General features: G+C 40.6%; 1 protein-coding gene across 3 annotated transcripts in view; it reads left to right on the top strand.

Annotated features, from left to right (window-relative positions):
* The window catches only part of stab1 (stabilin 1), a 153,048-nt gene that overhangs the window by 31,315 nt on the left and 97,469 nt on the right, over positions 1–24,264 (top strand). For all 3 annotated transcript variants that reach the window (XM_048254800.1, XM_048254801.1, XM_048254803.1), the window contains exons 17-22: positions 412–492; positions 577–735; positions 9,251–9,313; positions 9,426–9,521; positions 9,626–9,712; positions 9,861–9,972. In XM_048254800.1, the coding sequence (XP_048110757.1) occupies positions 412–492; positions 577–735; positions 9,251–9,313; positions 9,426–9,521; positions 9,626–9,712; positions 9,861–9,972 (598 nt within the window). The remainder of the gene's footprint in view (positions 1–411; positions 493–576; positions 736–9,250; positions 9,314–9,425; positions 9,522–9,625; positions 9,713–9,860; positions 9,973–24,264) is intronic.

Here is a 24,264-nt window from a genome sequence, read left to right as displayed (position 1 = left end):
AAGTCGCACCAGTCAAAAAATGTGTCATGAAGAGGAAAAAAACATATAAATATATATATGTTGCACCTGAGTCGCAGGACCAGCCAAACGATGAAAAAAAGTGTGACTTATAGTCCGGAAAATACGGTAGTTATATCAACATCCTACTGCATGTATATATTTAATTTTGTTCTAACATGCTGTATATGTAAAAATGCATAGAATTTTGTAGGTATCATGTAGTATTACTGTTAAATTTGTAAGTATGAAAAGACTGGTTGTTAATCGGCCACTGTTGAACATCTCCTACCTCTAAATTGAAGTCTGACTGATTTAGCTGAACCACCTTGACTGTCAGACTGTCCATGCTATTGTGCTGTGTGCTTGTTTGGTTATGCTGTGCTCTTATTTTGTCCTGCATTTGTTCTACAGCTTACAGTAGACCAACTGGCAAGTATGTCTGCTATTAATACCATGGCCAAGCAAGTAATCAACATCAAAATCACCAATGATGTATGTGAGAGACACTTCATTACTGCAGTATTCTGGTATTTAGATATATTTGTGCTCTCCCATCAACTCTGTTTTGTCTTACAGGGAAGAATTTTGTTAGGTGAAAAAGGAGCACCCCTTGAGACAAAGGATATTATTGCATCCAATGGTGTTATCCATCTCATTGATGGGGTCCTTGTCCCATCCTCCATTGTCCCTATATTGCCACATAGATGTGATGTCAATGAAAGCAAGATCATTCAAGTGAGTGTTTGACAATTAATAAAGCTATTGTAAGCAATGTTTGAAGTACATCTGGCCATTGTTTGAGTTCACCCCCACCTTCTTTCAATATGCTGAGCCCACATAGAAATTGGTAGATAACCTCCAAACAAGTATCCCTATCTCCCAATTTTATGTAGGCTGAGCTTTTTGAAGGAAGGTGATGGTCACACACACACACACACACACACACACACACATACGGAGTATATTATATATATTTGTTTACATTATTTTTTATCAACACATCTATGTAGATCCACAATAGGAGCTATAATAATGTCTGTATACCTCAAAATATAGGCTTTTTTTGATTTTGTATGTGAATTATTGTTAATTATGTGTATGTGAATTATTCATGAGTAAAATTATTTGAAAAAAGGTATAAAAATACACCAGAATATTAACAAAATACTAGGGCTGTCAAAATTAACATGTTAATCGGCGCAATTCATTTTAAAATGCATAACACAAAATATTAACGCAATTACACATTTTGTTTACCTACTTTCTTTGTGGGGCGCTCACATCATGTAACGGAAGCCGCAAAACTGTCTCTGTCTCTCCCTCTCATCATATGTCCAAAATTGTAAGGATATTTTCAAAAGTGTCTTGTCAAAATTCACTGAATATTGTAGTTTAATATAGTTACAAGTGAATATGCAATCGGTTTGTCAAAACGCATATACAGTGGGCAGTGCTTCGACTTGGCCAGCTTCCCTCACGGTCCGCGCGCGGGATCACGCGACTTTAATTTGTATTTTTCCAGTGACACTGCAACGACGCTGCAACAACCGGCAGAGGTCTCAAGTGAGCAGGGTGTCTCGTAAAAAGAAATGGAGCTGGGAAACCCTACACAGACTTCACTACAGACTTTAGCAGACTGGTTTAGAAATAATTTAATAGCCAGAAATATGCCTGCCCTGCCCTAATAAAGAAATATTTGGTTAACAGCGAGTGAATCCCGTTTGCAGCCGTAGAAGAAACGCAGGACAAATTAAACATTCTGGTTTTCTCCGAGTGCAACGATGATAGACAGACATCATTTGGACAAAATATAGAGCATATCAACCTCCGTTGCTCAGCCAAATGCCTTCCTGTTACGTCCTGTTATCACGGAGTTACAGGCGATAAACTATTTTTGATAGTTAGCGTTCAAAAATATTAGCTTCATTAGCGTTTATTTCTTTGATTATTAAAGAGTGTTTTTCACTTAAAGGCTTGACTTCGTGCTTATTCAGAAGAGCATTTAGTGCTCTCCCCAATCCCAGACGTTCACATTGCATGTTTGTTTGTAATGGATGTAACCGCAGATACGCTTGTCATAGGCGCCGATACCGTGGAATGTTCCGTCTCCTCGGCACCCACTGAAAACATCGAGAGCACCCACGTGCCAGCTTACAGTCCCGCTAAATTTACATTCATTTAAAATCAAACATCGCAGTTTATGTTAAATTCAGCATCTCTCATAATGTGATTGAATATGTTGCTGTCAATTCCCTACTTCATATACTAACCACCAATGAGAGCGTCTCTCGTATGAAAATTCCTGACACTTCCCACCTGAAGAATTAACGCAAGGCTTTGTCGGGTCTTCAGCCCAGAATGTTTAAAATGTATATAGCCCTGAATATCATTTTAAAAGTAGTCTGACAAAGCTTATTGTTTTGTGACACAGCTAAACACTGGTACCTCATAGAACGTCTATAACATAGCCTAGGTGGTCGCAACTCACAAAAGTCAAGCAGATAGAAAGAACTCACGCAAATCTAGCCAATAAACACGCAGACAGCTTTATGCGCAGGGGAGAGAGCACGCGCGCACTGTGCTTTGTGATTGTTGCCTTCTGATGGTATCTTGCTAATTCACTGAACTGCATTAGGTGACACAAATGGTATTGCCTTTATCTTATAACTCCTTGTCTGAGCGACTACCAGGCCTATGGTTTTTAAAAGTCAGATGTTCCCTGACAAAGACATTCAAAAATTAAGAATGTTTATTGACACTAATTTTTGCAAACTCCCTTCATTCAACCCTTGAAAACATCAGCGTCTGGTGCGCGCCATGTAGATCGTTTCTCGTACCATTTAATTTCTCAGAATTTAGGTCTACTAGGCCTACAATAACATCACCAAATACATATTTTATTTTTAGTTGATCGACCACAAAGAGTAGCATAAGCCTACTGTGCACAGTGCACTGACGACTGTAGCAGCCCAAGGTAACCAGTTGTTGTACAACCCCTGGCATAAATTATGGAATCACCAGTCTTTGAGGATGTTCATTAAGTTGTTTAATTTTTTAGAAAAAAGCCAGATCACAGACATGACACAAAACTAAGTTCATTTCAAATGGCAACTTTCTGGCTTTAGGAAACATTAAAGGAAATCAAGAAAAAAAATGAGTTAGTCCATAACAGTTGCTTTTTTTTAGACCAAGCAGAGGGAAAAAATATGGAATCACTCAATTCCAAGGAAGAAATTATGGAATCACCCTGTCAATTTCCTTTCCCACCAGCACCAGATTAGATCTGGTGAACACCAGATTAGATCACCAGTTAATCTGCAGTTAAAAAGGAGCAATCACACCTTGGAGAGCTGTTGCACCAAGTGGACTGACATGCATCATGGCTCCAACACGAGAGATGTCAATTGAAACAAAGGAGAGGATCATCAACTCCTTAAAGAGGGCAAATCATCACACAATGTTGCAAAAGATGTTGGTGACCGAACTGTGAGAAATCGCCTAAAGAAAATGGGATTTACATACAGAAAAGCTAAATGAAAACCATCATTAACACCTAAACATAAAAAAACAAGGTTACAGTGGGCTAAGGAAAAGCAACCTTGGACTGTGGATAACAGGATGAAAGTCATATTCAGTGATGAATCGCGTATCTGCATTGGGCAAGGTGATGATGCTGGAACTTTTGTTTGGTGCCGTTCCAACGAGATTTATGACAACTGCCTGAAGAAAATATGCAAATTTCCTCAGTCATTGATGATATGGGGCTGCATGTCAGGTAAAGGCATTGGGGAGATGGCGATTGTTACATCTTCAATAAATGCACAAGTTTATATTGACATTTTGGACACTTTTCTTAACCCATCAATTGAAAGGATGTTTGGGGATGATGACATCATTTTTCAAGATGATAATGCATCTTGTCATAGAGCAAAAACTGAAAAAAATCCTTAAAGAAAGACACATAAGGTCAATGTCATGGCCTGCAAATAGTCCGGATCTCAATCTGTGGTGGAAGTTGAAGAAAATGGTGCATCCCAAGGCTCCAACCTGCAAAACTGATCTGGCAACTGCAATCAGAGAAAGTTGGAGCCAGATTGATGAAGAGTACTGTTTGTCACTCATTAAGTCCATGCCTCAGAGACTGCAATCTGTTATAAAAGCCCGAGGTGGTGCAACAAAGTACTAGTGGTGCGTTGAAGTGTTCTTTTGTCAGTTTGTTTTTCATGATTCCATAGTTTTTGCCTTGGAATTGAGTGATTCCATATTTTTTTCCCCCTCTGGTTGGTCTAAAACAAGCAACTGTTACTGATTTTTTTTTAAAAATTTAAATCCCTTTAACAGACATTTGTTCCCAAGGGTCTATGAATTGTTAATCTGGCCCTGCCCCCAACGAACGCAACTTTCCACCTCTTGAGACAGCTGAAAAGAAGACTCCTAACTCACTAAGACCTACTTACTGTAGGCTGCGCAAAAGGATTTTTTTGGGCAAGCCTGCATTCGAGGCAGGCCTTCTGTTGAAGAATTTTAAATAAATCCTGCGCTAACAGTAATCCTCCTACCCCACCGCTACTTAACAGATATATGCCAGATATGCCTTCATATCTTTGGGCTTCATTCAGCATTTTGTTCTTCCACTGGAAATGACTCTTCTACATTTGCTGCCTGCTGCATCCTTTCTGTTTGTATTGTTTAGAAAATGTTTGACGTCTTGAGTTAATGCATTAAACCAGTGTTTCTCAAAGTGTGGTCCGTGGACCACTGGTGGTCCGCAAGCTATCCCAAGTGGTCCGCGAGCAGACGTTGTAAAAAATAATATAGATGATTGCAAGAGTTGTTTGCAATATTGAACCAACTTGTATGTAAATCCAAACAGTTCTGCAACACTGCCTATGTAAGCTATGCCAATTTAAATCATATGAATCCTCTGACACAATAAGCAAGGTGCAAAGACAATAAGCAAGGTGGTTCAGTGAGTAGGCCTATTGTGTCTATTAGCTAGGTGGTCCGTGAGGTTTTTCTAATGGTTAAGTGGTCCTTGGTCTATAAAAGTTTGAGAAACACTGCATTAAACATTGTTTGCTGGTAACCAGCCACAAATAGCCTACAGATTCTTGCGTGCGTACATTCTCTATTCTCTCCAAAATGTGCCCGTTCTATAGGCTGGCCAAGAGCCTAATTCTGCGGCATAAAGCAGATGTATTTGTTTATTGTACAGAAAAATAAAAATAACCTGTCAAGCAGTCAATTGACTACATTGCAGTCAATAAGTAGGGCAAATTACGAAACCAAAACGTGGGTCATAGTTGTCTAAGCCTCTGCTGTAAGGCCAAACCCATGAACAAAGACGCATTGATATCTGCAATAGTTTTTTTTTTTTTGGCGAGACAAGCTCACAGCCCGAGCGAAGTCATAGCACTGAAGGGAGGGCAACTGGCATGTGATCTCCCCCGCGGGCCAATAGATGTACAAGTATGTAGTACCCTATACAAAAAAGTACTTCATACTATCTTAATTGCTTTATAATCAATACTTGACCAATGGCTATTGCATCTGTCTATTGAAAGTGAGAATGTGGCATGTGATCTACTGTGTAGGCTTCATAAAAATAAAATAAACAGATTGCTAATGGCCTACAAGCTGATCTGGGGTGTTTCCGCATAACCACGGAGGTTAGCTTTTACTAACAGGATGCATCGCTCAACTAACCAACATGTAAGTTACCACTGTTTCCCAAAACTGTCGAATTTACTGTACATAGTACTGTAAGTTTGGACCATGATAGTTTCCAAACTTCAGTAGTTTGGACTAAGGTGGTTAATGACGCTTAGTAGCATGAACGGACACCTGCACATACTTCTGTGGCGCATTGCGTTAAGTCCGCAGATGACAGCCGCTGCACAGCAGTTACCAGTCCCCTGTCCAAGAGTTCAATCTGGGTTAAGATTTTGACAACAATATTGACATCGTTGTTTACCTAAGTTTATCTTTTGTGCAGATCATATCATCAAAATCAGAATCAGCCTTCTTGGCTTGGTTTAAATAAACTAACAAGGACCCCCCACCCTCCATGAAAATCAAAGGCTACATATTCTCAGCTGACTCGTCAAAAGTGCGCACCACCTTATTATTATCTGCAGGTGTGTGACTTTTACTACGCACATGGCTGCAAATTGACTTTTAATTTATGTATTTTCTGCCTTGGGCATTTAAAATATGGATGTATGGTGGTTAGAAGTGTAAATATCAATTAGAAACCTAAATATATTTATAATTATTAATTTGCAAACAAATAACTGGCGCCAGTGACGCCTTTTGACATGAAGATCCCTGAACTATGTTTCTACTAGCATTCTACCACAGGTCGAGAGGTGTAGTTGTAACTACACAACTTTCACGATAGTGGTTATGTAACGTTCGTTGCTACTATGGTTTTGGGAAACACTAACGTAGTGTAACGATGCATTGGACTATGTAAGTTCCAAATATGAATGTAATTCTGCGCGCATAAAGCAGATGTATTTGTTTATTGTACAGAAAATAAAAATAACATGTCAAGCAGTCAATTGACTACATTGCAGTCAATAAGTAGGGCAAATTACGAAACCAAAACGTGGGTCATAGTTGTCTAAGCCTCTGCTGTAAGGCCAAACCCATGAACAAAGACGCATTGATATCTGCAATAGTTTTTTTTTTTGGCGAGACAAGCTCACAGCCGAACGAGTCATAGCACTGAAGGGAGAGGCAACTGGCATGTGATCTCCCCACGGGCCAATAGATGTACAAGTATGTAGTACCCTATACAAAAAGTACTTCATACTATCTTAATTGCTTTATAATCAATACTTGACCAATGGCTATTGCATCTGTCTATTGAAAGTGAGAATGTGGCATGTGATCTACTGTGTAGGCTTCATAAAATAAAATAAACAGATTGCTAATGGCCTACAAGCTGATCTGGGGTGCGTTTCCCGTATAACCACGAGGTTAGCTTTTACTAACAGGATGCATCGTTCAACTAACCAACATGTAAGTTACGACTGTTTCCCAAAACTGTCGTACTTACTGTACATAGTACTGTAAGTTTGGACCATGATAGTTTCCAAACTTCAGTAGTTTGGACTAAGGTGGTTAATGACGTTTAGTAGCATGAACGGACACCTGCACATACTTCTGTGGCGCATTGCGTTAAGTCCGGCAGATGACAGCCGCCGTTGCACAGCAGTTACCAGTCCCCTGTCCAAGAGTTCGAATCTGGGTTAAGATTTTGACAACAATATTGACATCGTTGTTTACCTAAGTTTATCTTTTGTGCAGATCATATCATCAAAATCAGAATCAGCCTTCTTGGCTTGGTTTGCGTAAACTAACAAGGACCCCCACCCTCCATGAAAATCAAAGGCTACATATTCTCAGCTGACTCGTCAAAAAGTGCGCACCACCTTATTATTATCTGCAGGTGTGTGACTTTTACTTACGTGCACATGGCTGCAAATTGACTTTTAATTTATGTATTTTCTGCCTTGGGCATTTTAAAATATGGATGTATGGTGGTTAGAAGTGTAAATATCAATTAGAAACCTAAATATATTTATAATTATTAATTTGCAAACAAATAACTGGCGCCAGTGACGTCTTTGACATGAAGATCCCTGGAACTATGCTTCTACTAGCATTCTACCACAGGTCGAGAGGTGTAGTTGTAACTACACAACTTTACGATAGTGGTTCTTGAACGTTCGTTGCTACTATGGTTTTGGGAAAAACTAACGTAGTGTAACGATGCATTGGACTATGTAAGTTCCAAATATGAATGTAATTCTGCGGCATAAAGCAGATGTATTTGTTTATTGTACAGAAAAATAAAAATGACATGTCAAGCATTCAATTGACTACATTGCAGTCAAGAAGTAGGGCAAATTAATTTACGAAACCAAAACGTGGGTCATAGTTGTCTAAGCCTCTTTAGCGTAGCCTGTTAAAAACGTCGCAGAAGCCTACCCAAGGCTACAGATTAATTCTGAACAGTTATTTCTCTACTGGCTCAATTATCACACCACTGTTTTGATTTGCGTAGTTACGTTAACCCAACACTGACAATAATGTAGACAACACATTTCGATTTCCGTTACCACCGTGTAGTCAAGCCTTAAGCCATACCCAAGTAGCCTAAATCGAGTTTTTTCAGAAGGGGCGGCAGGCAGAGCGATGTACAGTGGCAGAGCGACGCACAGTGGCTGAAAGTGGTACTAAAGCTTCACGCAGCACTGAAGTGGCCATTTGAAAGCAATGCCCACTGTACCCAAAAAAGCACAACTCTATGTAAAAGACAATTTGCAAATGACTGCTGTAATTTCGCCGTGACTGCACTGAATTACACACAAATGGCTTCACTGTGAAACCAAACTACATAGTTCTGTGTGTAGTTTATGATGCTATTAAAAAGTTGCATTACAAATACAACCTTTGTGGTTATTCATTAATTTGGTGATTTATTTTGTATTTAAAATGCCCTTTAAGAAGCTTTAGACTAGAATATGATTTTAATCACGATTAATTCATTTCAAAATATGAGATGCCCATTCCATCAGTACACTGTAAAAAAAACTCCGGTCTCTGTAGGCTGCCCAGATTAGATTAGATTCAACTTTGTCATTGTGCAGAGTGCAAGTTCAGAGACAACGAAATGCAGTATGCGTCTAACCAGAAGTGCAAAAAAGCGCAATGTGATATACACACTATAGACAGGGGGGCAAGTATAAATAGTATAAGACAGTAATATACAGATGCACCGATTGATCAGCTGGTGATCAGAATTGGCTGATTTTCACGTGATTGGCCATGACTGGCGACCGCCCGGTCAGTCTGAGAGATGCCGATTTTATGCCGGTCAAATGCACTTGCGTGTTGCACTTGAAACCACATCACCCAGCTGATTTTGCAAAGTTTAAAGAAGCTAGCAAAGGCCAACACTCAGGGCTGTATGTACAAAGAAAGCGCTAATACCACGTTTTTCTATGCACAAAGAATTATTTGGAACCAGCCTTTATTTCTCCAAACCTGTAGCCACACCAGGCGTGTAAAAGAGAGAGGCATCTATTTGGGACTCAGCTTTTATGTGAAGTTTTACAGTATTATAGGTTAAATGTGGTTATGGTTATGGTTACACTTTTGTCCAAATAAGAATTAATTTGTTACAAAGAGTTTCTCAAATGAGACATCACATCAGACTTTTTTTTTTATTGTTCTGCAGGGTCCATGTGTGCGGTGTAGTTATCTTTTCAGCACTGAATGCCCTTCAGGCAGCACAGAGCTGGTAAGATGCACAGAATTATAATATCTGTAGTTTGTAATTGCAGTCATGTCAGTTTGGTCCAAGATGTTTGCATAGATTTTGTGGACACATGTTATTCCTCCCACTGCTACAGGATGCACATTTGAAGGGCTGTGAAGCTTCCCCTGTACCTCCATTTTCTGCCACCAAGATCATGGGATGTGCCAAGTATTGTAAAGTTACCAAAACGGTGGGTTGTCATTATATGAAATTCCAATACTTCCCAGAATGTAGTGCTGTCTGGCCTAGTATGTTTTGATTATTTAAAACCTATGTTTTGTATTGGATTTCCAGAGACCAGAGTGCTGTAAAGGATTCTATGGGCCAGACTGCAAGCCTTGTATTGGAGGCTTCACTCATCCCTGTTATGATAAAGGAATTGTAAGTACAGTTCCAAATAGAATATTTGCACTACACTGATATTCTTAATTGCCTGTGTGACTCAAAATGCTCTTTATGCCATGTTCCATATAACAGCTCTACTTACAATATATTGTTCTTTGCATCAAATTTCTTGAAATGTTTATAGTGCCTTGATGGTATCCAAGGCAATGGCAGCTGCCAGTGTGTCCCAGGCTTCACAGGGATAGCCTGCCACATCTGCTCAGATCTCAACAAACATGGAGAAAATTGTGATGAAGGTTTGGCACAGATACATATACAAATGCTGTAGTAACACATTTTTTTTGCTAATGTTATGGTCTGTGAATGCTCTCATAAGTCATTTGGTCTCTGTGGGCCTTTGTAAAGAATTTACTTATATTGGCAAAAATAAGGCATATGGGTGTGTCAAATCAGACAAAATCCAAGAAAATGGTTGCTGTACCATCTCATATTTTGCTCAGACTTTGTCTACCTAATATTTAGGTCACAAAACTAAGACATGTATTTGTTTTTGTTTAATTCCAATGTTTTCATAACTTTCACCCTTGATTTTATATAATTTTTACACTCATGTGTATGTTTGTATGTATGTGTAAGTGTGTTTGTATGTATTGTATGTATGTGTGTGTGTGTGTGTGTGTGTGTGTGTGTGTGTGTGTGTGTGTGTGTGTGTGTGTGTGTGTGTGTGTGTGTGTGTGTTTGCTTGTGAGCGTGTGTGTGCGTGCATGTTCATGTGTGTGTTTGTGTGTTACAGTATGTTTGTGGTATGTGTGTGTGTGTGTGTGGGGGTGATGGTGTGTGTGTTGTTGTTGTTGGATGTTGATACACCTAGTTTAATGAATCTTGATAAGCGTCAAAGTCACAAAATTTACATGTTGATGTCAAAATCCAGTGTTGTTTTTTAAATCCCTGGTGAGTAGATCATTTAAAAGTTGAATGTAGATAGTTTAATGGATGTTGATATACAGTTTAATGGGTTGGTGGGTGAATGGTTTGAAGAAGATGGATGGAGAGAAAGTTGGATGGAAGGTGCCTTATATCCTTTTAGAATGGAGAGAGACGCAGAGAGAGTTGGCCTAGTTGAGCAGATGGCAATTGATACAGGTGCAAATCAGTTTAATTGGACCTTTGTGGGGTCCTGGTTGAGCAGCTGGCAGTTGATACAGGTGAAAATCAAGTCAAGTCAAGTCAGTTTTATTTTTTAAGCGCATTTAACATGCACATAGTGCAACCCAAAGCGCTCCACAAACAAGACGCATAATAACAAGACAAAAGATGCTGGATGGAGCGGCGTAGTCGCCAGCGTACCCGTGACACCAAGACATACAAGACAGACAACAAAACAAATAAACAAATAAAAAGTAAAAAAAAAGAAAATGTTTAAAAAGGGGGAAAAGTGATGTTAAAATTAGTCCAATTTCCAAACCAGCTGAAAATGTCCAATAATGATCCGTGAAACTGCGCACAGAGCTGTGTCTTCACAACCGATGCAATGCCAACAAAGTTCCTTAGCAACTGACCAACCCGGTGAATTCACTGGCAGTCTGGAGATAACGTTAACGTTAGGCCTTGTAGACTGCAGTCTGGAGATCACTGGAAGCACAGTCTAAAGTACTGGGCGATCGTGTAGATCCGCAATTCGGTGGACTTTTAACAGCAACTGTTTGTTGCTCTGTGAGATTGCAGCTCTTCACCATTAACGTTAGTCTGCAGTTGGCATGGCAGCTCGCAGGTCAGCAACAGCTCTGCGGCCACGGCAGATTTTTCGCAGTCAATCAATCAATCGCAAAAATCAGTTTAAAGTCATTGCTAAAGTGTTGCTAGGGTAAACATAGTGGTTACTATGCTATAAAAAGTGGATGCTAGGTTGATTGCTAGGGTTATCATGTTGGTTGCTAAGGTGATTGCTAGGTTGTTGCTAGGGTACCTAAGGTGATTGCTAGGGTGTTGCTAAGGTAATTACAGTGGTTACTATGCTACAAAAAGTGGTTGCTAGGTAGGGTAATCATGCTGGTTGCTAGGTTGACATTTTGGAAGTGGTTGCTAGGTTGTTCCGAGGGTACTTGAGTGGTTGTTAGGGTGTTGCTAGGGTTATAATAGTGGTTACTATGCTATAAAAAGTGGTTCCTAGGTTGGTTGCTAGTGTAATCATGTTGGTTGCTGAAGTGCTTGCTAGGGTGGCATTATGCAAGTGGTTGCTAGGTTGTTGCTAGGGTACTTGAGGTGGTTGCTACGGTGTTGCTAGGGTAATTATATTGTTTACTATGCTATAAAAAGTGGTTCCTAGGTTGGTTGCTAGTGTAATCATGTTGGTTGCTAAAGTACTTGCTAGGGTGTCATTATGGACGTGGTCGCTAGGTTGTTGCTAGGGTAATTCTAGTGGTTGCTGGGGTTTTGCTAGGGTGATTATAGTGGTTACTATGCTATAAAAAAGTGGTTGCTAGGTTGTTGCTAAGGTATTTAATATGGTTGCTAGAGTGTTGCTAGGGTAATTAGAGTGGTTACTATGCTAGGAAAAGTGGTCGCTAGGTTGGTTGCTAGGGTAATTGATATGGTTGCTAGGGTAATTATAGTGGAAAGCATGCTATAAAATGTGGTTGCTAGGTTAGTTGCTAGGGCACTTAAGATAGTTGCTAGGCTGTTGCTAGGGTAACTATGACAGTTGCTATGCTATAAAAGGTGGTTGCTAGGGTAATTATGTTGGTTGCTAAGGTGGTTGCTAAGTTGACATAATCGAAGTGAATTGAGATATTGATTGATTGATTGATTGATCGATTGAAAATCTTTATTGACATGACGTATTTTGTACAAAGGATGATGCTTATATGAATAAATAAATAAATAAATAAAATGACTTTGTACAATTATCAGTCAAAAGGATAAACACAATAAAGCCACAGGGCTTATTTCCATTGTGGTCCTTAAAAAGTGTGCATTTGGTGGTGTGTGTCAGTGTTTGCAGGTGTAGGCATATGGTGAAGGCATATGTCTTAAAATGAATGTAATTATGTTAGTGGTATGTGGAGGAATAAAACAAGGCAACATAGAGAGGACCAAACATCCCCAGACATACAACATAAAACAGAGAAGGAAGTACAGTACATACAGTGCATGCAACTCTAATAACCATACTACTGCCTACTGCTCAGTACATACAGTGCATGTAACTCTAATAACCATACTACTGTCTACTGCTCAGTACAGTGCATGTAACTCTAATAACCATACTACTGTCTCCTGCTCAGTACATACAGTGCATGTAACTCTAATAACCATACTACTGTCTATTTCTCAGCCAGCTCTTTAGGGATGACTTAAAATGATCAGTATTGTCTGTTGACTTTAATGCTACTGGTAACCCATTCCATATGATGGCTGCTGAACACAGAAAAGAGGCCTTACCCATGGACCTTTTAAATCTACATAGAACAAAGTCAGTGGTACTACCCCTTGTTGAGTAACTGTGAACAGCATTTACCCGAGAAAAATAATTACAAAGATATGTAGGTAGTTTATTTTTAATTTCTATGTACCATACACATTTTTATATACGTTACTCTATCCTCTACTTTGAGCCACTTAAGGCTACTAAAATGAGCCGGGTTAAGGTGTGTGTATGGGTGTAGTTTAAGAATAAGCCTCACTAATTTGTTTTGTGAAGTCTGCAGCTTCTGTTTGAAAACCTTAGAAATGGTTGTGTACCATGAAGTGCAGGCATAATCAAAGTGGCATTGTATTAGGGCCCCAGCAAGCATCTTGAGAGCTTGTCTATCTATTAATGTGGATACTCTAGCTAGAAACTTTATTTTCTGATTTACTTTAGACAGAACTTTTAGAGCCATGCACTCCCCAGATAATTTATTATCAAGTATGCAGCCTAAGTAAGTTACTGATTCCTTAGTTATTTCAGAATCACCAACTACCACACTGAATCCAGGTGACTTCCTTAGCTTATCATTTGATCCAAATAGTATTGATTCAGTTTTACCAAGATATTTACTTGAGATGGTTGCTAGGCTGTTGCTAGGGTAATTCAATTCAATTCAATTCAAAAAGCTTTATTACGGCTTGCCTGGCTATCCTAGCCAGCTTTCTGTTGCATTTGTTTGGTAGGAAGCTGTACCAAGAAGATGTGATGTTGAAAGCGATGACCGAATCTATCAGTGACTGGTATACTCTGGATAGAATGCCCTGTCTCACTTCAAATCCTTTAAGCCTTCTGAGGAGACAAGTGCGCTGTTGGGCCTTTTTGTAAATTGTGTCAACATGCAGGGTGAAGGTGAGACGGTGGTCAATCAAAGTACCAAGGTACTTGAAATGTTCAACCTGTTCCACTACTTGCCCTTCCAGTCTCAATGGTGTGGATAGTGTATGAGGAGTATCAAGCAGTCGGCCCCAATGGCAACACAGTTCCTTGGTCTTGGTGATGTTAAGCTCCAGTGAGCTTCTCTTGAATCAAAGTGCCATTGTGTTGACATACTGCTTGTAAGTGGACAGGGAGTCGTCATCAGTGAGGTTGGCCATCAAGGCCAATGCATCCACATACTTAAATAACTTGAGTCCGTAGCTGGTGCAGGTGATCTCATTTATATAGATGGAGAAAAGGACAGGTGACAACACACATCCCTGAGGCACTCCGCTGTTTAAAATAGTGTTGGTGGACTTAAACCCATTTACCCTCACATGCTGTGGTCTGTCCTTTAAAAACTCCTTAACCCAGAGTGTCAGAGTTGGGTTAACTTGCAGCAGATTTGAATGCAGATGAGAAATCCATAAATAAGATCCTGACAAAGGATCTGGGAAAGTCAAAGTGGCTTGTTACAGTGTCCCGAAGAGTCAGGCTGGCATCCTCCACACTTCACTTTGATTTATAAGCAAACTGTAGTTGGTCCAAGCTCTCTCCGACCATGGTGATGAGTTCATCTGCAACAACTCTCTCCATGCATTTGCAGAGGATGGAAGTAAGCACCTCTGGTCTGAAGTCATTCTTCGCTTTGACATTGGGTCATTTGGGAACAGGTAGTTTCCTTCTATGCCCTGGGTACAAAGCTGGCATCAAGGAACAGTTGGACACGTTGTGTCAGATTGATAGATCACACCAGCTAGCTGAGGTGCACACACTCCTTTAAGATGCGTGTCTTCAGTCCATCTGGGACAAGAGCTTTGGAAAAATGAAGACGGGTAAAGATAAAGGCAACCCTTTCCTCTTCCACACAGATGGATTCAGAGCATCCAGGTATCCCTCACATCTCCCCTGGTGAACTTCTCCTCCACAGTGTGTTCTTGTAATTAAGCTTAGCAAGCTTGATCTTATGCTTTAGCTCTTTTCTGAGATTTCGGACACGTTGTTTGTTTGTTGGATGGTTTTGTCTGAATCTTCTGTTTTTTAAATTTCTGTCTGTATTTAGGCAGTAGTAATATCACATTATGATCTGACAGACCAAGGGCAGGACGGGGTTTGGATAGATTATGGTGGTTGCTATGCCATAAAATGTGTTATTTTAAAAATAGTTTGAAAAGTTATTGAAATTGGGAGAAACAGAGAAAGAGTAAGTGAGAGAAAGTGAAGAAAGAGAAGGGAAAGGAAGTGGGAAAGAGAAAAGTGAGCAATCAGTTCAATGGAGACACCAATGCTTATTTGCCTTAAAAGTCTAGTGGGGCTACATGCCAGAATTCCACAAAATACCTAATTTTTGCTTTTTCAAAAACACACACACACACACATGCGACACAATCGTAGATTTCATCATCAAGATGTGATTTGGCGTGAGTGGTTCAAAACTTGTTGGATTGTTCAAGTGCTCAATTGTCAATGCCAATGGTCTACTATTTATAATAGCCATCACTTCATACAGAAAAGTTCTTAATGAAGCACTATCAAGTCTCTTTCCAGATTTATGAAGAATTGCAGTTAGAACACTTTGAATTGTCCTTATCTGTCTCCCCCATACACCTCCCATATGGCTAGATGAAGGAACGATCATGACAAATTCACATCAGTAAGCCTTCAACTCATCAAGATTTTGAAAGTCCTTCAATTCCTTTGTGAATTCCTTTTTGGCTCCCACAAAGTTGGTTCCCTGATCACATCTCAGTTGTCGCACATTCCCACGGATGGCAATAAATGTACAGAGGGCATTAATAAAGGCATCTGAAGTAAGGTCATCCAACATTTCAATATGTACAGCCCTGGAACACATACACGTAAAGAGAAGTCCATACTTCTTCAACTCTCTTTCTTGCATCCTTCACATAAAAGGAACCAAAACAATCTAGGCCAGAATATGTAAATGGGGCAGCTGTTTCCATTCTTTCAATTGGCAGATCTGCCATTTTTGGATCCTGTGTACGTCTTCTATACTTCCTGCGGGTTGTACACTTGAAAATATGCGATGCCACTGCACTGCTACACCCTATGACCCAGATTCCATTGGCACGCAGTTCGTTAACAGTCATTCCCCTCCCTTGATGATGTACCCTTTCATGGTAATACTTAATAAGCAAGGAGGACACATGACTGCCTTTTGGGATGATAGCAGGGTGCTTAATATGAGGATGGAGAGTAGATCTAGCCAATCGTCCCCCAACTTCCTTCCTTTTTATACTTTCCATTTCAGTGCTGAATGCTTCTGTTTGAATCAACTTAATGATGAACACCTCTGCTTCTCGTCTTTCTTCAATGTTTGTGGATTGACTTGAGCTGAACTTATAGCCACTGAATCCTTTAACATAATGCTTAAGACATGCAACAGCCTTACGCGCCACGAACCCCAAAGGGTCATAAATGGAAGCAACTGTTGCCAGCAATCCCCTTCTGGTCATTGGGCGTTCTTTAACAGTAACTCTGAACTGAAAGTCATCAGAGAACACACACCATTGGACGCCAAGAACTCTTTCCATAAGTGACTCTCCAAGGTCCAAATCTCTAACACTTTGAGCACACTCCTCTTCTGGAATTGTTCTCAAGACCTCATTGCTATTAGAGATTAACTTATGCAAACGAAGTTTACCAATACTGCAGAGTTCTCTTGCTTCTTCAATAAGTCGAATTGCTTCCGTTTCATAGGAAACACTTGCCAGCCCATCATCAACATAGAAATTTCTTTGAATGAATTTGATGGTATCTTGGTTAAACTTCCCCTTGCCTGCAGAGGCCAGATGTTGAAGACCAAAATTGGCACTGCCAGGTGAGGAAGCAGCCCCAAATAGATGGACCTTCATTCTAAACACGGTTGGAGGGGACTCTAAATCACCATTCTCCCACCATAAGAACCTTAGGTAATCTTGGTCTTCAGGTCTTACATGAAATTGATGAAACATTCGTTCCACGTCACACATGATCGCAATTGGGCCCTTACGGAACCTACAAAGGACCCCCACCAAAGTATTAGTGAGCTCTGCTCCAGTGAGAAGATGATCATTCAAAGACACATTCTGAAACTTGGTGTAACAGTCAAAGACGATACAAAATTTTCCTGGTTTTTGAGGATGATACACCCCATGATGGCTAACTTGTTGTTCTGGGACTTTTTCTGCATCACCTCAGCCAATAAGATCAGTCATAAAATTAACATAGTCAGAAAAGTAACTATTATCCCTTTTGAGCCTCCTCTTCAGGCACATCAAGCGCTGATCTGCACAAGACTTGTTGTTAGGCAGGTTTGGTCGCTCTCCTTTAAAGGGTAAAGGCATTTCAAAGTGACCATCTGACTTTTGCTTAATTCCACTCTTTAACTTCGTCAGGAACAAGACATCATCTTGAGAGAAGGAATCCTCTTCTACCCGCTCATTGAAATCCGACTCCAACATCTTCATGACATCATCGGGAGGAATCGTTTCTTTAATCTGAGTCCTAAACACAAAATGGACTTTAGTTTTAAGCTGATCTGGCACTTTAAGTTGAGGAATGACTTGCCTTACAAGGATACGGTGACTCACACCAAGAACATCACCATAATGTTCACCTGGGTCACCATAGCTCACAATGCTCCAGCCCAAGTCGGTCCTCTGTGCGAATGGTTGATTTTCTTCTCCACAGACAACCTCCCTGGGCATTAGAGCCTGTGGGTAATTGTACCCTATCAACAGGCCAATTTCACATTGTCTTTGTGGAGCAATGTGCGGTGCGAGGTGCTCCAAATGTGGCCATGCCCTTGCGGTCTCGGGAGTGGGAATATGTGATCTATTGGCAGGGATAAATTCTCTGGTATACACTGTTAGTACTGTTAATTTCTTGGTGGAATTCAACCCTCTTATTTGCAAACCCTTGAGCCTTCTACAACTAATGATTGTTTCCCTTGAGGACATGGTGGATAGTTTTAGTTTTATGGGTTCTGTATTCATATCCAAAGCATCTGCCACATGCTCTAGAATGAAAGAGGAATCGCTCTGTGAATCCAACAGAGCGTAAAGAAGAATTTCCCTCCCCGAGTCTCTCGACACAATGACTGGAACTATCGCAGAAGTTTGAATGCTGTTACTCTTAAAATCCTGTTGGAAGTCGTTTTTACAGTGATGTCTTGAAATGCTGAACCTTCTTGATGGTCAATTTGATTGTGCTTGGATTCCTGTTCTGAGCGGTCCTCATGTAAGCAAGTAGGATGACGTCTGGAACAGGACTCACAAGTCAACCGCCTCTTGCAGCTTCTGGACTGATGGCCTGGGTTCAAGCAGCCAAAACACAAATGCTCATGCTGAATGAATTTGACTCTCTCAGCAACTGGTTGTTCAAGAAATCTATAACACTTCTGGAGGCTATGTGCTGCTTTCTTACAAAATATGCAAGTTACCCAGTTGCCAGTAATGTTGGTGTTAAAGCTCTTGGCATCAACGACTTGAATTTTAGAGGGAGCTGAACTTTGATTCTTAGTTTTGGACTTCTCTGGCTCACCTGCCCCAATAGCTTGGTGTGAGGTTATTGGATTGCAGGCAATGCTAGCCTCCATGGATAAGAATGTTACAAAATAGCTGAAGTCTGGAAAACTCCCATGCTCTAGTTGATAAAGTGTAACTCTTCTGTTCCATCTCTGGCTTAAACATTCAGGCAGCTTGACAACCAGTTTTTGATTCTCCAAGGGATCGTTGAGAACAAGCAAATTCTTATTACAGTGGGTCCCAGTTAAAAATTGACACTTCATTCACGATCATGGTGAATGGTGAAATGTAAGTACAACTGCAGCCGCTTGGGGGCAGCATAGTCCGCTGTGGAGTTCCACGGTCGAACCAGACGGGCGATTCGACAGCAAGGGCTGTGATTGGCCGAGTTTTCAGTGCGTTTCTCTGTGTTTTTAGCAGCCCCTGCAACATGCTAGTCCACTGTAGCCTAAGCCTTGTACATAATGTTAAACATAGTTTTGGATTCAGTGGCAAGATTTCTTGATTGTACAGTGTCTGTCTCTCAGTAACGTTTTAAAATGAGAGCTTCGTCAGCTGGCAGTAGGCGACTTTGTCGGTAGTCATGAGAAGTTTGCTTGCTAACAGAACATAAATATGCTGCCCAGAAACCTTGTGAATAGTTCTGATTTTTTTTACTACACTAACGAGGTTGAAATATAGACTTTGCCTACAGCATCTCCTTAACAGTAATGTTAACAAAATGACAGCATTCATATGACAAAGAAAAACGAATTCGGTCACTCAAGACTGCCACAGCAACCAGTGTAGGCTACAGTCCTACCCAATAGGCCTACTCGAAGCAGATAGCGTTGTCTGACGGTCGAGTGGGTTAATGCACGTATTTCTAGGGGTGTGACTTTCGAAACCGACGTCTCGAATCAGTGTCGAGGCTTCGAAGCACAAGTGTTTCGAAACACTGCTTCGAAACGTGGTTCAAAACAGCCATGTCATGTGACCACTGCTTCGAAACATCGTTCAAAATCCCCATGTCATGTGACCAAAGTTAAGTGAACCTTCGGTGCATTCTCCGGTGTCGGGAGGCGTGCCCGCGCGTTCAATTAACAGTGTAGCTTTCTCCTAAACAATAACCATGATGGTGTAGTGGTTAGTGAGGGTGTTTTTTGCACGGTAGCCCAGGCTGCTCAAACGTGGTTCGATCCCTGTTTGATTTGTTTGATAGCTGTTTTTGGGACACGTTAAACGTTCTTTATAATGAGCGCATCCGGGGAGTAAAACGACTGTTACGCGCTGTTACAACTGTAGGCTACAATGATTGCAATACAAAAATATGCGCGTGTTAGTTTAGTTAGTTTTGTGATGTTTTGCACTTTTGCCTCATGTGTTTTCAGGTTTGAGGGCTTTTTTGGCAAGATTGACCTTGGTTAGACTCTGCATATGTTATTTCTCCGTATGGAAAATAAAGTCAATTTTCGACACGTCTGTGTATTAGTTCAATAACAAGTGTTGCTTGTTAAAACATGTGACTAGTGAAACTCAAATGATTTTAGAAATATTTAGCCAAAGCCAAAAGTGTTAGAGAGAGGAGAGACGCCGGTGCAGCTCAGATGTCTTCTTAATTTTTCTTTATTCTTTAGTAAAGGTGCAGAACATTATTAAACTTTGACTAACGCTTCGATGTTCGTTAGTCAAAACATCGACACATCGAAATGTTAGTCAAAGTTTAATAATGTTCTGCACCTTTACTGAAGAATAAAGAAAATTAAGAAGACATCTGAGCTGCACCGGCGCCTCCCTCTAAAAAATATCTGTCCTGGCCTGGTTGCAACGGATTGTGGCCAAACGACAGAAGCGCTGAGAACCCTCCTTTGTCTACCAAAACGTGTTACTTTGTGCCCCGCGCCCCCACTGCTTGTGAAAAGAAGGGGATGGGGAGGGGGCTTAACGTGAAAAGCTTAATGTCACAAAACGGCAACGAAGTCGCTTTAGGCTACAGGCCTTCATAATGGTAGGCTACAGGAAGTGGGGGAGGGTATGGGATGACCAGAGCCGTCATCTATCGCCTTTCCAGGCACACAGCTCGTTATATAGCCTATCGACTGCCTTAACAGATAGGCTTTGCTTTAGGTTTGGCCTTACAGCTTAACTCAATGCTCTTGTTGCTTGCAGTTTGTTAAATAAAGCGATGCAGATTACATTATTTATTTCTGATTAATTGCGCCTTTTGATGTATTTTGCAACATTTGCTTGTTAGGCTGGGCTACTGTCAATGTCCTGTACAGGTCAATGTTCAACAATTGCTGGTGTAGGCCTAGGCTATTAATCAATTAGGGACTGTTCGTTATTTATTTAATTAAGGGGCTACCGAGGAGTTTTGGGAGCGTTAGTCAAAAAGACGGACCCTCCCTCGCCAGCAAGAATTTTTTTCTATGACCCTCCAAAGTGATTGAGAAAAAACGCATGACCCTCCCCAGTCCCAACAATTTATTGATGCCTTAGGCTACTGGGTCAATTTGGGAGCTTGCATGCTACTTACTCCTTCCTTGAAATGCCTTGAAAAGGCTGTCGCTTGCACAATTTCACAAATAATCACCGGACCTAAAAAAACCTGTCAACTTTTCCCGGTTTATTATGATTTTAACTTTTTCCTCGCTGTCTTAGGAGGAGCTGCAGGGCCGTCGCAAGGGGAATGCGAGGCCCTGTGCGAACTTGACAGATGCAAGGCCCTTTTCACTTACGTGCATGAAATCATGCGATAGCTTACTTTACACATAGCCAAGGCTACCGTCGGTGTATTTTAATAGTAGCCTAGTCTAATAAGCTACACCAGCTTGCCTTTAAGAGGGGAAATTAAATTGTATAGCCTATAACATTAGCTGAGTCACATATTTGGCCATATGGTGTTTATCATAGGCTACATCACGAAACCAAATAGTGTAACAAAGGCGAACACTTTAACAGGGGGAATTAATTGGGCATGAATCATTGTGCTGAACGGTATTTGTCAATGAGCAGAAACACACACGGCATTCAAACTATTGATAAGATGTACTGGTCTGTATCTATAGGCTAACATTGGACAAATAAATGACACTGACTCGCCATATCCTGACTCAGGAAAAAAAAAAAATTCTTGCTTTGCCGCAAACTCAGCAATGAAATCATAGGCCAGTTTGCAGGTAGCCTAACGTCTTTTTCATAGAAGGGAGAGCCCAGTCTCTCCTGTGACATGGTGGTGCGCAAATAGTTTTTAATAGCCTGTTCAACTTTGAAAAGCTTCGTTCACCCGATGCCAGTCACTGATCGCAATTTCAAAGTTCGGAAAGCTTCATCTTTTTAAGTTTTAAGTGCAGTGGCCCCTATCTGCCCCTTTGGAATTATATCTCGAGCCTATTATAAGGTCCAGTGCTATGTCCTGGGATTCGGATGTGCTCAAAAAGAAAAAGAAAAACACTTTTTATAGACGGTTTTGAGGAGCAATGTGAGAGAGAAATTTGATGATCATTGATCGTTGTTTTGGGACGTTAAGCCTTTTCCATAGGCGCCAGTGAAGGAGATTGAAGAATTACCATTTTTTTATACGAAAATATTTCTTAACTACAAAAACTCAGTGTCTAAAAACTCAGTGTCATTCAGACTCAACCCTCTTGTTGTTTTATGATCTTTTTCGTTGTCGCTTTGAACGCTGGCAAGCAGGCATGTTGCGGTTGCAATTTAAGTGAAATTTCTACAGTAGGCCTACAACATGCTGTTAGGCTGGGCTACTGTCAATGTAATTTGTACAGGTAAATGTTCAACAATTGCTGGTGTACAGGTTATATAATCAATTAGCTAAATCATTTGTCCAGCTGTTTAAACATTTTTTAGTGCTACATTCAAACGCAAAAGGTGCTTTGATATATTTTTCGCTTGAACGCCGGGCAAGCAGGCATGCTTTGGTTGCAATGAATGAGGATAATTGCTTTTTTTTTGCATTATTTTGAATATGACTCGCCCCAGTCTCAACAGCACGCACTTTTTTTCCACACGCTAAGTTCTAACACACATAGGCCTATCCCCTCTCGCTTTCTCTCTCCATCCCTGCACACGGTGCTTTCTTAAAGGAGCTGCACCATTTTACAACAATTGCATCTACATTTTCATATTAGAATGTTTTGTCAAGTGTAAGCTTAAACTACCGTGATCAATTTAAGTTCCCATGCCCCCGCTCGGCCATGGAAGCAGTAAGTCAGTCGATCAAAAATAGTAGTGGCACCCAAGTGACACCTTGTGGTTGTTTGTGTCAACTGTAGTTTGTGCCATTTCTGCTGAGAAAATGGGGTGCGAGATTCATGAAGGAACCCGTCCAAACTTAACGGGGACCCACTGTATGGCACATTCGCAACTGCGCAAGAAGTCTACATATTGTCTTAATGCAACACTATCTCTATTGGCTATACAGGGCCAAGCATATAATTTATCTCGGAAGGCCTTGGCAATAACAAATGGCTGACCGTACCTTTCATCAAGCAGATTCCAAGCTGACCTATATGAATCTTCCGACTCAAGCAGGAAATGACCTTCTAAAGCCTCTTTTGCTGTGCCACCAACATATTTCTCAAGGAAGAACATCTTCTCTGTATCTGGAATATTCTTCCTCTCAATTAGGGTTTGAAAGGATAACTTCCAATGATTGAACTTAAGTGGGTCACCGCAAAAGATAGTTGGTTCTGGAACCGGTAGCCTATTTGCTGCCTCAGCCAAAACCTTAACAAGACCTTGAGTATCATTGAAGATGCCTCCCCTTGATGGCACATGGTTGTAAGTCATGAACGGGATCCCCTCGTTTAACTGCTTGCAGAATCATGGGGTTATCCTGCTTATGAAATGCGAGATCCATCCCATGTCAATATTGCTTTCTTCATACACTTGCAGCTTCGCTTTAGCAGCATTCAATCTTTTCAGTCTTTCCAAACGATCCAACTCTCTCTTTAAGTTTTCAACAGATTGTCTTCTAACGGCATTCTCTTCTTGCTGCCTTTTCAACAGGGCAGCCTCTTCGGTTTGTCTTTTGATTCTTCGTTCAACTTCCTCGCACTCTTCTTGTAGGCGCCGAGCTAATGCTGCTGCTTCCTGGTCTGCAACTATCTGCTTATCTTGAGCTTGAAGCACTTCCAATTCCTTTTGCCTAAGCTCTTGTTCACTTGAAACACGCAAGGCCAAAGTTCTTCAGTTTACTGATGGATTTATTTCCATCTTTAATTCATCTTTTAATCCACCGTTGAACTGTTTAAAAGCAGTAAAGCAACACAATAACTAGAAAATCCAGTCACACAACCAAAAAAACGAATAAAGCATTATAAACACACACATACCTCGCTGGCTGCATATCAGCTAAGAGGGAAATGAGTCCAAGAAAAACACAGCTTCAAACTTTAAAACTTCTGACTCAGCGGCGTGCGGCCATAACCGTGAGTCAGCTTCCCAGTTCTCCGTCAGGTGTAGTGTGCAACATTAAAAGCGTCCGTGTGAAACGCAACCAACATGACGTCACTTCCAATTAGCTAATTAACATACAACAATACATATTTCACAGCCTTTATATTATTCAAGACATATCAAAACAAACAAACAAAAACAAAAAAATGAAATTTAAACAGCTAAAATAAGCACCTGAAAAAGTATAAGCTGCTGTTTTCTTTTAATGACTAGCACTA

The sequence above is a fragment of the Alosa alosa genome, chromosome 10, assembly GCF_017589495.1.
Source record: "Alosa alosa isolate M-15738 ecotype Scorff River chromosome 10, AALO_Geno_1.1, whole genome shotgun sequence".
NCBI lineage: Eukaryota > Metazoa > Chordata > Actinopteri > Clupeiformes > Clupeidae > Alosa > Alosa alosa.
Note: the sequence above shows the minus strand (reverse complement) of the source record. Positions and strands in the feature narration are given on the sequence as shown.